Below are 14,282 nucleotides of genomic sequence, written 5' to 3' on the forward strand. Positions count from 1 at the left end.
TCAAACATTATATTTGACAAAATTAAAACATAATAATAAACAAAATTTCTTATTCAAAAGACATCTTTTCAATTCGAAATTTATTATGGCGCATTGCAAATTTAAATGCTTTGTGCGAATCAATGGACACTCAATATTATATTCAAATTTTAGGAACATCTACACTAGGATCGTCGGCATCAGTGTTAGTGAATGTAAAAGAGACAAGATTTATTTTTAATGTTACTGAAGGGTTACAACGTTTTTCTACTGCTCACAATGTTCCGTTGTTTTCCACAAAAAATTTTGTTTGCACATCGCTTGAGCCACGTTCTGTTAATGGAGTACCCGCGATAACCTTGGCTATGGATGAAATTAACATTCAGGGAGTAACTTTTTATGGACCAACAGGACTTTCATCTTTACTCGCTTTAGACGACAGTTATTTCGGATATGATTTTAATAAGGATCTTACAATTGAATTTGGGCATAATGTTGATCCGATGAAAATGAAAAAATCATTTCCCAGCGTTTCTTTAATCCCGTTACCGATAAAACCAAGGGCTGATGCACAAAGAAGTTTGATATTTCCCCAAACAACGAACGGAAAAGAAATAAAAAAAGAATATCCGGAGCTTCGTATCCAAATGCTTTCTGCTTTTGGAGAGTATCACTCCTCAGAGGCAGAATTTACTCCTAAACGAGGAGCATTTCGTTCGAATCATCTTTTAGCGTGCATGAAAAATGCTACAAACGCAACGGTTGTCGACACTTTTCTCAAGACCAATTCTATGCATCGAAAGGCAGTTTCGGGCCCGCGAGCTCAGCCAGTTGAGATCGACGATGCAAAAGGATTTGAGCCAGTATGTTCAAGCGCTATGTGTTATTTGCTTGACATAAAGTCTGCAAAGGGCATGTTCAATGTCAAAAGGGCACAAGAGCTTGGAGTCACAGACAAGCGGATGTATGGCTTATTGCAACGAGGAGAAGATGTCACCACATCAGAAGGTAAGGTTGTCAAATCAAGCGACGTGATGAGTCCTTCTCAGCCATGTCCAGCTATTCTTGTTGTTGATTGCCCTTCAGAGCATTTTCTGCCATCACTCGTAAATTCACACAGTGCACTCATCCATTCATTCACAGACGAATCTTTGGAGAGAAGCCAGCTGGGCTGTTGCTGCTATGTGCTGCATCTGACTCCTCATCAGGTCTTCTCTTCTTTTGAGTATCAGCAATGGATAGCCAGCTTCGGCAGCCGCTTCCAACACATCGTCCTGAATGAGCTGTGCCCAGAGGTCAATCCAATGTACAGCCCACTTCGCATCCACAACACACTTTCGATGATTGATGAGAGTGTGTTTCCAATATGTCGCAATAGAAAGGTTAATTGGGCCACATTTAATGAGCCTGATAATACAACAACAGTTTCTTTATTTTCGTTGTCTTCTTCTTCTTTTTCTTCAGAAAAGGAAAAAACAGAAAGAGAAGAAGAAGAAGCAGAGGAAGAAGCAAACACTGAAAGTGAAGATGACATTCTGTTTTTGAATGATGTTGAGTCATCTCGAAAACGGATACCTTGTTTTTATGATCCTTTCAGCAGACTGTATTTTGCAAAACTGAAACAGCTTTCTTCGTCATCATCGTTATCATCATCTTCTTCATCTTCGACATCATCATCATCATCATCAGAGCAAGCTTTGAACTTTCCTCCCGCATTCGCTCTTTTAGCACTGCCAGATCAACGCATTGTGTTTAACAAGCAGATGCGTCCACCAAAAGAAAACGCAGAAAAATCTTCAAACAAAAAAACCGCACAAACAAAAGAGAAAAAAGGAGCCCAGCAAAACAAGAAAGAGGAAGAATCAAAAACCGAACTGAAAAAGCCCACTCCTTTCTCTTTGATTGGCGATGGCTCAGCATCATCATTGAGTAACCTATCAAGTTCTGATTATCTGAGCAATTCATCATTCGGTTCATTTCCTTCTGCAACTCATCCAAAAAGCTTTCCAATGCAACTGAATTCGCCTCCTCTCAGTTCGCCTCCTGTCTCACCACCATCAACACCTCCTCTCTCTCCCGCTACACCTCCTCTCTCTGCCATATCTCCAACCACCCTGAGAAGCCTCAACCTTCCTTTTTTGCATCCACAGCCGCGCCTCTCACTCGCACTCGGCCAAAGAGAGTTCTCTGTTGATATGACTGATGCTGTCACTGAAGAGCACGGACAACCACTGACACTTCATGAGCTTCCACATTCGTTTCTCGACCGCTTCTCAGAAAGTGCTAAGCAATTTGATCCCTTTCATGCATTGAAGTGTTCATCACCTGAACCATTTGAGCCGTCAAACTCGATATGCTGTGATGTTATGCACTCATCAGCATCACCAACAACTTCTTCAAATTCATTTGCCTCTTCAGATAAAGAAAGAAAAAGTTCAGAAAAACAACTTGCTCGGATTGTTGTTCTTGGTACGAGTGCTGCTCTTCCTGGGAAGTATCGGAACGTCTCTTCTGTTCTTGTTGACTTATCATCGCATTTAATTCACCAGCGCCACGTGCAACTTCTTAAAAATAAAGAAGATGAAAACGAAGAAGGAGAGGGAGAAGGAGAAGGAGAAACAGAGAAGTTCGACAGTTCGGCTGCAGAAGGTGATGCTGATACTTGTCATCATCTGCAGATTCCATCAGCCAGCTTCATTCCTTCTTCCATGCTTTTTGATTGCGGTGAAGGCACATACGAACAGTTGAACCGCTTCTTTGCCTCTCGTAGCATATCTGAAAGAGAAGACATACTTCTCTCCATTCAGACAGTATTCATCAGCCACTCGCATCCTGACCATGTTTGGGGAGTGTGGAGGCTGCTGACCGAAAGAGAGCGAGTTCGGAGAAAGAGGATGCAGCAGAAACAGCTGTGGAGCACATACACCAAAGAAGAGCAAGAAGCGAAGCTAAAAGGAAACAAAGGTTCTTCCAGATTGTTCAACCCATTTGTCACGCCATTGCATTTTCTGTCTCGCCCGCTCACAATTGTGGGCTCAATGAGGGCATTTGGCTGGTTCCGCTTCACTTCGCTGCTTTGGCCTTCTCCGTTTGTGTTTGTGTGGTCTGGGAACATCACCCCTGTCTATCCGATCGCACGAAGCGAGCTAAGTGCCCGTGATTCGTTCAACCAGAACAAAGAACTGGAGGAAATGCTGAGTCATCCCTTTGTTGTCGCTGCTGATCCGGTTGTGTTTGGAAGCACAGAGAATTCAACACGGTCAGTTTCTGATGGTAAAGCCACTGCGCATTCAAAAGGATGTGAAGATGTTTGCAAGCCTTCTTCATTCTTTTCGCCAGATGTGATACGTTTGTTCAATGAAGCACAATCTCCGCTTGTGCCTCTTCTTCTCTCCAAATGGAAGCCTCATGATTTTTCCAGCCTTCCTTCATCATCATCATCTTCTTCTTCTTCATCGTCCTTTTCATCTATTGTACATCCATCTCTCATTCCAACCGTTGGATTCGTTTCTCCCTATGTACAGATGTCAACAACACTCACGTGCTTCCTTTCGCTTTGCTCACATCTGAGATTGTCTTCGACATATTGTCCTTATGCCACTCCTGAAGACGAGCAAGAAGATGAAAATGAAGAAGAAGAAGAAGAAGAAGAAGAAGTTTCCATTAAAAAGCACAAGGCAACACACAAAAAATCTAAGTCAACACGAAATATGCTTCCACCATTGCTCCACAGTAAACAGACGACTGATGCAATTCTTAGCAAGCTTTCAGAGGACAGTCTATTTTATCCTCTAATTCTTCCCTTTCATCTGCCACCGCCTCCTCTTAATGTTGGAACAGTTGAATTCCCATTGTGTCTTTCTCCAGTTGTGTATTCATATCTCTCTTCTGTCGTGCTGCCTTCTCATCGTATCGTTCGGTGTGTGCTGCCAAAGACAAACCATTCAGTCAGGTTGAGCACAGGAATCGTGATGGACTGTGCTTTGGAAGACACTCCACTTCTGTTTGACAAGGAAGAAGCAGAAGATGAAATGGAGGCGATGCAGAACTGGTTCATTCAGAACTCAAAGAAGATAAAAGAGCTGTCGACAAAGACACCTCAGCCACCAGCTCGATTTGTGAATGATTCTTATTCTTCATTCTCATCATCATCTTCTTCTCCCTCTTCCTCCTCCTCTTCTTCTTCATTGTCATCAACGTCTTTGTCTATCTTCCGCATCGGATACTCAGGTGATACTCGTGTCTCTCCTTATTTCCTGTCTGAGGCGTCGTGTTGCAGTGTGCTCATTCACGAGGGAACACATGTGCATTTAGATGAAGCGCACTCAGTGTGGAGCCAGCACAGCACAATGCCCCAGGTTCTAATCGCGATGGAGGCAGTTCATCCGCAATTGGCACTTCTGACCCACTTTTCGCAGAGGCTGAGGAAAAACGTGTTTGTTAGAGAGCTTTTGAGCGATGTGGCGACGAAGAAGAGAGAAATGATAGAGGAAATGAAGAAGATGGAGGAAGAGGCGTGGAAGAGGAAAGGAGGAAGCAAAAGAAAAAGTGAAAGGGAAGAGAAAGAAAATTGTGTCTCAGAAGAAGAAATGGATAGAAATGAAAGAAATGCAGATCAGCAAAACGAAGAAGAAAATGAGTTTACTTCTTTTGATGAAAAAGTAGATGCTTTTTCAATGGAAAATGCACCTTATTCTTCTCTAAACAAAAGCATTGATTTCACAATGGCCTTAGATTTCATGGCAATTCCTCTATGTTCCGCGCCTTCAACATCAACTTCCAAGGTATTCTCATATCTTCCTCCAGACAATCAACGATCTCACAAAAGAATGTTAATTCCTGTTCGAAAAGGAACACTTTATGAACCAAAGCATAGCGAAAACTACTCATCATTTTGTGATATTTCTTCTATTTTAAGAATGGGCGCACCCAATGCATCTGAAAGATAATATTTTTTTTTAAAAAATTTTCTAAAAAAAAAAGAAGTAAAATTTTATGATACCCATTACATAACTTTTTGTTTTCTAAAATAGCGTATTTTTCGCAATTAAGGATGCATAGAATTGCTTCGCATGCATCCTTCAAAGTGCCACTAAGTTTTTTACAATGTGGAGATTTTTTTCTTTCGAAAATTCCAATGAACATAGTTAACTTCTCAACGAATATTTCAACAGCACAGTTTTCTCTCAACGAAGAAATGTCACTGGAATTTTGCTTTTCGCTGCAACCATACGGAATTTTTCTCTATTTTTCTGATAAAAGCAAAGCAAAGAATTATCGATGTTTCTTCCCAATCAGTGATCTTAAACAAACAGCTCTTTTTGAACCGACTCCGGAAAATTTATCATGGACTAACTTTATTAGTAGTATTGAAAATGAATCGTCTGATCGAGAAGGAAAAATAACGATCTATTGCGTTTTGGTAATAGATTTTCAGTCTTTTTTTTTCCAACAGCAAAACATTTCAGATTTATCTGAAAGCAACCAATGGAAAGAATGTGAAGATATTTCCAATGGATCATTTCGAAAATGGGGGAGAATGGCATGCTGGCTTCCCGTTAATTTTATTGAAAATCTGTTTTCAACTTACGCTTCATCTTCACTTTCGTTTGAAACAATTTATTCAATCACTTCCGAGCTATCGTCAAAGAATGTCATATGCAGTCGTTGCGGACTTATCGGCTTATCAGATGAAAATGGAACCTTCGAAGCAGATCAGGAATTATATGCAAAGCATGTTTCATTACATCATGTAAAAGCACCTCCAAAATCAACAGAAATAACATTTCCTCCATTGTCTCCATTGTTCCATTATTCTCCTTCAAAAAGAAATATAACAGCTCCTCATTCATTATTAACAGAATATCATCATCTCCTTTCATGCGCACTTTCTCCTTCTTTACTGCTATCATTGAAATCATTATCTGATCAATCTTCATCAGCTTCATCATCAAGCAAACAATTTGATGAAGCTTCTGGTGATCCTCTTCTCTGCTCTTCTTTGTTTTCTTCTTCAGAGTCTCTCAACTCCTTCATTGATTCCACATTTCCTCTCGTCCTTTCTCAACGTTCGCCACCTCTTCCTCTTCAGTCTCCATGCCTCATGAAGCCAAAGAGTTCCGAATCAACTGAGCCTCGCCTCCTTTCGAAGATCTGTACTCACAGCCTATCGCTTCCTGCACACACGATCACAATCGGAGCTTGGCAGATGATTGACTCACGGTTTGTTCCAGCAGACCATCTTTTTCTAAGACAGTGGGCCGAAGATGATGTGTTGCAGTGGCTTGAAACTCAGCTGCGTGTCAAATTGCCAAAAAAGCGTAAAACAATCCGAAGTGGAGTGTCAGCAGCTTCAGATGCTATTGAGCCAAACGCTTCTTCAATTGCATCACCGAATATTTCATCTTTCAAGCCAACCTCAGTCAATCAGCACACATCGACAAATGATCCTGACTCATCATTTAACTCGATGTATTCGCATGCCCTATCGTCAAAATACTCTGCGCGAGTGTTTGTGACGTGCATTTGGGCAACGGGAGAGGAATCGGCGCTGCTGGCGACTGGGATGAAAATGGTGGAGGCACAAAAAGAGCGGGAAAAAGCAGACAGAAAAAGAAAATTGCTTGAAGATTTGGAGAGGAAAAGGCTGATGGTTAGGAAGGAATGGGTCAAACAGCAGATATCCAATGGAAAAGACAATTCCTTACAGAGCAGAATGGATGAGAAGGAGCAAGACAACCTGATGGACGAATTAAACAGAATTGAAAAACAGGAAAATGAATTGTTTGAAAAGAAGAATGAAATTTCAAAGAGAAAAAAAATAGATCTATCATTTGAAAGTATCATGTACTGTAGAAATCCAAGTTCAAATTCCTTAAGTTCTATTGATTCGCCTTTTTATTCCAGAAGCATTGAATCAGATCTAAGCTCAGCTGCTTCGTCTTCTTCTACTGAAAAAAACGGGCAATCTGTCAAGCTGAGTGGATTTTATCTGTCTTGTGCCGAAGAAGAAGCAAGAAGTGCGCTGAGGGCATTGCAAGAAGATGCACTTGATGGAGAATATTTTCATTACAGTGAGTATGGAACATGTTCAACGAAGGATAAATATCGATATGGAAACGAAGATATGAAGGAAGATGAAGATGAGGAGGAGGAGGAGGAAGAAGATGATAATGATGATGATATGAAACGTGGAAGCATGAGCAGTATGAAAGACCATATGCGCCTTGATGACGTTAAGAATGAGATGATGTTGAAATATAATCCTTTTAACCCAAAAAGAAAAGAAAACGAAGATCTTGTTTTATCCACGTTCAATGAAGAAGTTGTTGGATGGGTGAAAATTGAACAAAATGGATCAGAAGCATCTTCAAGAAAGCAAAAAGACGAAGAAGCAAAAGAGGAAGAGAGAAAAAATGAGAAAATGAGGAATATTCAGTCTGCGCTGCAAAACTTGCTGGACAATCCTTTCACTCAGTCAGACATAGAATCTCCTGTAATTAATGACTCGGATGTTATTCCGATTGAAAAGCCTTCACCTTCTTCGTTATCTCCATCGCTTACTCCTCTTCCCACTCCATTGCCTTCAATCTCTTCTCCACCTGTTGTTCAACTCCAAACATCTCCATCTCTTGTTCCGCCAAATATTATAACTTCACTCACAACGTCTGAATATTCTACTGATTCTGTATCGCCTTCATCTTCACCTCTTCCTCTTCTCATTCCAAGCTATTCCTCCCCCAGACTACAATCACCGTCTTCTTCCACTCCAAGTTCTCCCTCCTTGCCTTCTTCATCCTCAACCACGCACACTTCAGTCAAATCGACATATCTTCCTGTGCTTTCGTCGTTAATCACAAACACACCTCACACAACTTGGTCATCCCCAACGCCAAATCGCAGCATCTCCATCACTTCAACACCTGTTGCCTCTGCATCTCAAACAGAGTGGGCGAGGAACGAAGACGAAGTGCTGCGAATTCTGAATGAGAGAGAGCGACTTCTTGAACAAACAGACATCCTCCGCTTTGAAGTGCATCTGACGCCGCTTCCGTCTTTTCTGCTTCGCGATGAAGATCTCAAAACAAGAGCAGCTGCTTTTACGACTCATTCAAAGGAGAACAATAAAAAAATGAATGGTGAGAATTCTTCACGCACTGCAGGAGCAGCTGAACAATCGAAGCATTCTCATCATTCGGAACTAACAACGTTGTTATCATCGAAGTCTTCTTCCTCTTCCTCCTCTTCCTCTTCAGAGCCATCTATTCTTCCAGATCCATCTGCTCTTCTCACATCAGCCTCATCCTCCATCACCTCACTTCAGTTCCACGACTCCTCTCAGCTGTTTCCCAATGAGCCCCGCACAAAAATCGCCTCAAACAACATTTTTGGACCAACGTCGCTTCCTCTCTCAAAAGCAACAGGAAGAGTCCAACGGGCAAAGACGGTGCATGTGCCGACACAGAGCATCAGAGACATCCACGCTCAGCAACTTCCTCAGCCTCCACTGCCTCCACAACACCAGAATCAGTCATTGCAACCTCGTGCTGCTGCCAAAAAGGCACGATCGCCTTCGCCAATTCCAATAAGTGGCTCTTCAACGGGGCTGCTGCCTTCCACTCTGCCTGTGATGAAATCATCTTCTTTGTCTCCTCGATTGGATGCTGATTCTGATATGTCTTTGCGTCATTCGAAGGAGCAGCATGCTGTGAAATCAAGAACACCTTTATCTCCTTCTCTCACACTGCCTTCACAAATAGAGATACCTGAATTGTCATCATCATCATCTTCTTCTTCTTCTTCTTTCTCTTCATTGTCAACTTCTTCATCTCATCAAATTGACACTCCGCTTCTCAGCACTTCATTCGCATCACCTCCAAATCTCCAATTTCCAACAATTCGTTTCCTGTTTGATTTACCTTTATCTTCCATTCTGCATGTTGACATTCAAGACCCATCAGAAAATGACTTGCATTTCACAAATGAAGACAATCAAAAACGAGAAAACGCAAATAAGTCGACTCTTTGGTTCGAAACTGATCCTAAAAGCAAACGTCACAATATATTTAGTAAGAATACTGATGAAAAAGAAGGAAAAGAAGAGAAGAAGAAAGAGAGAGAGGAACAAGAAAGCAAAGACGTTCTGCTTGTTGTGGACTTTGATCCATCATCAATCACCACGCCATTCTTCCACATTGATCCTCCAGTCACAGTCCTTCTCTCTCGAGCAGGCAGCGTGGAAGCAGCCGAAACGCTGTCTAATGAACTGCATCTTCTTGTGAACCATTTCTGTTTCGGAGGAGAAAACATGAGCTTTGGGCGTTTTGTTGTGTCGATGAACAGAGAAGGAGCATTGCGAACGATGATGCGGTGTATTTACTGTTGTCCTCAGTTGTATCATGCAGCATTCAGAAGAAGATTGGGTGATGGGCCAACAGTTGCAATTAGCAGAGTGAAAGATCTGTTGGAGGTGCTGGTTGCGAAGGAGGACATGGAGAATGACATGGAAGAGAAAATGGTGCTGAAAATGTATGTGAAGGACAAAGATGAAAAAGAAGAAGAAGAAGAAGAAGCCGGGGAAGGAAAAGAAGGAGGGGAGAAAAACGAGAAAATGGAAGGGAAAAGGGAAGTTGGGGTGTTTGAGACATTGAGCAAGAAGCTGGAACAGAACTATCCAAACATTACTGTGTCTTCCTCTTCCTGTTTTTGCTGTCCAAACTGCTCTTTTTTAACTCCGTTCTGCGAGACATTCGAGGCGCATCTGGAAGAATGTGGATGTTGTGACTCTTCTTCTTTGCCATCAACAGCTTCTGCTTCTGCTTCTGCTTCATCATCATCTTCTTCTTCTTCTTCATCTTCATCTTCTTCATCTTCTTCATCTTCAGCTTTTTCTTCTGCTAATGATCAAAATACACATCATCTTTGGGATTATGATCTAAATCTTCCATACATCCCAATGGCTATAAATCCCTTACGAGTTGTCAAAAGGACACCCTTAAGCCTCGACTCTTCAAATGAATCCTCTTCTTCTCTGTTTGAAAATCTTTCTATTTTGTCGGATGCTTACAAAACAGCATCATCTGAAAGTTCCAAATTATCTCGTTTGAGCGTCTGTACAACTCAAAGAAGCATCTCTTCTGTCGTCTTCTTCCATCCTTCTCCGTTTGTCCGCTCTGCTCGCTTCTTTCATTCTCTTCTGGAACAAAACTTTGATGAGCTTTCGTGTTTATCTCAGTTCACCCGCTCACTTATCACATCCTCTTTCAATTCGAATTCTCTTTCAATCTCTTCCAATCCATTTTCTTCTGCAGTGCCAAAAGCTCCTCCAATTCAAATCTCTTTCCCAACTGCATCTTCATTTTTCTCTCCTCTTTCTCTGTTGACACCTGCTAATGACACCTCAGCAGCATTTTCTTCTTCTTCAACAACAACTTCGTCTTCCTTCACTCCATCATCTTCTCCAACAAATTCACCTCAAAATTTAGCAAACTCAGAGCAGCAAAAAATCATTTCATTACCATCAGATACGACTAGATCACAGCTTCCATCCACAAAACTTCCTTTCTCTTCTTCTTCTTCTTCTTCACCTCCTTCAAGCAAGTGGCAAAGCGAAGGATCACTTCAGCAATCATCAGGTAATGTAACCACATTTCACATCAAATCCATTGCTTCCACTTCCTCATCACACAATAATTCCTCTTCGTCTTCATCTTCATCCCCTCCTTCACCTCTTTCCCTCCTTCAAAGCATTCCACCTCAGGTCTCTTCATGCTTTCCACGCATGCACTCCATCAGCGTTCCTTTAAGCGATCTGCACATCGGCGCCTGGCTTGTTGTCACAGGCACTTCTGGAGGTATCTTGCAGTCGTGTGTCGTCCTCTCAAACGTGCAGCTGATAGTCGTTCCACACAGTGGCTATTTGATCTACAAGATCCGCTCAGAGAGTCCGCGCATTTCCCACTTCACAACATGCGTTGACGTGCCCTTTGAGTCGATTATTAACGCAGAAGTCTCACTTCCCCGGTCGATTGTAGAGGCAGACATCCAACCGCCTGAGGAGAGCTTGATGCCTCGTGCAAGACAAATTACAGAACGCTCGAAGAAAGTAGACGGTGCTGCTGTGCTCACACTCACCCTGGCGAAGCCTCCACGCTATCGGATAGGCGTCATCTGCGAGAGGCAAGAGGGGTTCCTCTACCAGCCTGACTTCTCTCCAAACGACCAGGGTTCCCTCGTCGCCCGTCACCAACTCCACTTCGCATCAGAGCGCGATTTGTTCACCGTTCTGTCTGTTTTGGAGCGGCACAGCGGATTTTACGGGATGTTTTTGAGGTCAAATTACGAGCTGATATCGACAGCTGCTTTAGTGAGAGTACCAGCAGACGGAGGAACCTGTGGAGAAACAGTGGAAGTGCGGAACACTCCGCTTGAGGCACTTGAGGCGTTGAGCCATGTGGAGCCTGAGGCTTGGCTTGTGGACTCTGTCTCCACTGGTCTGTCTTGCGATGCATCTATCACACAGCAGCTACTTGTGGTGAACAAGGAAAGTGAACGTGAATGGAACAATAGAAAAGAAGGTTATCAAAAGAAAGGAGGAAGGAAGAGAAGAAGATTATTTTTGAACAGAAGCGAACGAAAGGAAAAATCACTATTTTCGTTTAATCGAATTGCACTTCCTCCTTCCTCTTTGACTGTTTATGAGATGCAATATTTCATATTCTATCCTGAATTGTCGCATCGAGCATCGCTTTCATATCTTCTGTCTCCTCTCCTCTCAAAGCCACCAGCAGCTGCTTTTCAATTGTTCATGCCAGCTGACTCAACAGATGCAAGCACTCCATCTCACATTTCACTTTCTTCTTCTTCAACTTCATTGTCTTTTTCAACTCCATCTACTCCATCAACTTCATCTATTACATCTGCCCCAGCCGTGTCAACTTTATCACCTATCTATCGCTATGCTCGCCCTCTGACTAATTTCCACTTCTTTGCTGATGTCAATTTGGAGACTCAGATCTGTCCACGCAACACATTCAGGAAAAGAAAGTTGAAGCCGTATGAGGAACAGACAGTCAACCTTATCAAAATACTGACAAAGAAGCGGATGTTCGAGAGATACCTCAGCAGACACTCAATTGAAACTGATGAAAATACTAATCACGGTTCCTTTACTCATCATTCGCCTTCATTGGGATCAACATCATTAGCAAAGGCTTCTTCGTTTGCACAGCCAATACAATCTCAAAACTCTTCAATGAAGTCTTCTCATTCGACTGCTCTTGCACTCCACAGCAAAGGGCGTGAGATGCCCAATCACCGCCCCAATGTGCCTCCTGCATCGCTTGACATCAACGAGAACTGGGGGCTCTTCACACGCTCCATCGAAAGGATGCTTCTTGCTTCAAAGACAAGTTCACATCAGCCTTATTCAATTGGTTCCTTTATTCCAACTCGACCTCATCCGAAGCCTTCTTCTTTAGTTCCTGGATATTCAAGTGCTCAAAATCAGAGGTCAGAATCGCATTCTCCCACTCCTTCCGTTGGCTCTGTTTCGGCATCATTGAAGCCTTTTCAATCTTCTGCTCAAAGCTCTCATTGCCCACGCACGCTGTACTACGATCAAATGGCAGCTCAACGCAACATTCGGAGTCCGGGTGCTGCTCGAAAGGCTATTCAGGATAAAAAGCTTATGTATATGCTGAAGTTCGTTGCCCAGCAAAGACAACTCGAGGAAGGAAAGTCAGAAGAGGAAGATGAAGGAAATAATGATCTTTCATTCATTGAGCTGTTAGATACTCTTACAGAAGATGACGTGGAAGATATTCTTCTTATGGGAGATGACTCTCTTGACGATGTTGTGAAAGGCGTCGAAGTGTCAAAGGGATCAAGATTTTTCAAGAAAAAAGTCTTTTGCCGTTGTGGAATGACTGCAGGAACAGGGAACAACAGTAGCACTTTCATCAAGGGGCAAACAACTCACAATAATTATTCAAATCATTTCCTTGCACAAAATCAGAAAGTCTTGTCAAAAGAGCACATGGATTCATCTAACAGCCCCAAAACCTCTTCGGATATCTCTCCAATACCACCACCAACATGCAGCGATTTGAGCTGGCTGGTACAGCAATCTTCAAGTGAAGTAGATGAAGCATCACAAGCTCCAATCACATGCCCCTGTCTTCTGATGGGCGAGCCGTGTTCTGCTGGGTGCGTGTGCAACAACTGCAACAATCCTCTGAACACGATGGAACTTGCCTTTTTCTCAAAATGCACAAAGGGGAGTTTTCTTTCTTTCCTTTGTGCATTGCGAACAGGGGAGCTATCTCAATCAAGCGATTTGATCTGTCATTCGCGCATAAGGTTGGAAGGCGAACCTGATGACTCTCCTGCAACGATAATGGCTAACAAACTTCCGCACAGAGCGGTGAATGGCTCCCTGTGCATCAACGATTTTGAATGCCGCTGTAAAGAAAAATCGTACTTCTCCTTCTGCCGCTTTGGCGCAATGCACCATTCGCAGTCATGGCACTGTGAAGATTGCAACGTCTGCCGAGACCCAATCGAATTCCACTGTGCTCGGTGCTGCCGGTGCTACAGAGACCCAATTCTTCCGTGTGAGCACTGCTCGCAGCGGAGTGTTCTGAACGACTGGTGGGAGGCATTTTTGGCCTATGAAGCGAAGAAAAAGGCTGAGCCAGAAGAGAGAAGAGAACTATTAGCACCACCACGGCTGATGCTTACGGAAGCGCAGCGATCTCATTCATCGCTGAGCGAAAAGCTGGTTCTCGTGAGAGATGCAGCAATGCTTGGCAGACGGTTTGTAAAAGACGATTGGTCGTATTTTACAAGATATTTAGCACCACTGCTGTGTGGTAACGATCATGAAGTTGAACGAGAAGTTGAGAGGAGAGATATCTAATTTTCCAAAACTTGAAAAGTTAAAAATACTTTTAAAAAATCTGAATCTAACCCCAAATTTTCCGAAGTTTATGAAATTAGACAAATTATATTGTGATATTTGTTAAAATGGTTGATATCTTCAATTTTTGATGTTTTACATAATTACATTTGATTTCTTTTTAGTGAATTTGCACGCTCTTAAACGAATTGCATCTTCGGTTTATTTTTTTAAAAAAAATATTATTATTTTTTCTGAACGAATAAATTGACTTATGTTTTACACAAAAACTTTAGAATATTTTTTTTGTTAGAAAATAATATATTGGAAATTACTCTCAACTCATCTTTTTTTTCACAATTTTGTCAAATGCTTGACGAAGTTGAATTTCTAAAAAAAAATTGGA

At 42.2% G+C, this 14,282-nt stretch overlaps 2 protein-coding genes across 2 annotated transcripts; both read left to right on the top strand.

Annotated features, from left to right (window-relative positions):
- Nucleotides 1-92: 92 nt before the first annotated feature.
- MONOS_8298 (putative ribonuclease Z) lies at nucleotides 93-5,023 on the top strand. Its single transcript, XM_067878696.1, has one exon. The coding sequence runs from the start codon at nucleotides 123-125 to the stop codon at nucleotides 4,926-4,928; it is 4,806 nt and encodes a 1,601-aa protein (XP_067726959.1). The 5' UTR covers nucleotides 93-122; the 3' UTR covers nucleotides 4,929-5,023.
- Nucleotides 4,987-14,217, top strand: MONOS_8299 (uncharacterized protein). The gene has a single exon (XM_067878697.1). It carries the CDS (start codon nucleotides 5,033-5,035, stop codon nucleotides 13,895-13,897), a length of 8,865 nt encoding a protein of 2,954 aa, XP_067726960.1. The 5' UTR covers nucleotides 4,987-5,032; the 3' UTR covers nucleotides 13,898-14,217.
- Nucleotides 14,218-14,282: the final 65 nt, after the last annotated feature.

The sequence above is a fragment of the Monocercomonoides exilis genome, assembly GCF_001643675.1.
Source record: "Monocercomonoides exilis strain PA203 chromosome Unknown scaffold24-1337568, whole genome shotgun sequence".
Classification (NCBI taxonomy): Eukaryota; Preaxostyla; order Oxymonadida; family Polymastigidae; genus Monocercomonoides; species Monocercomonoides exilis.

What these genes read in the sequence shown, in the direction of transcription:
- MONOS_8298 (XM_067878696.1), top strand. Translation starts at nt 123, where the DNA reads ATGGACACTCAATATTATATTCAAATTTTAGGAACATCTACACTAGGA.
- MONOS_8299 (XM_067878697.1), top strand. Translation starts at nt 5,033, where the DNA reads ATGCATAGAATTGCTTCGCATGCATCCTTCAAAGTGCCACTAAGTTTT.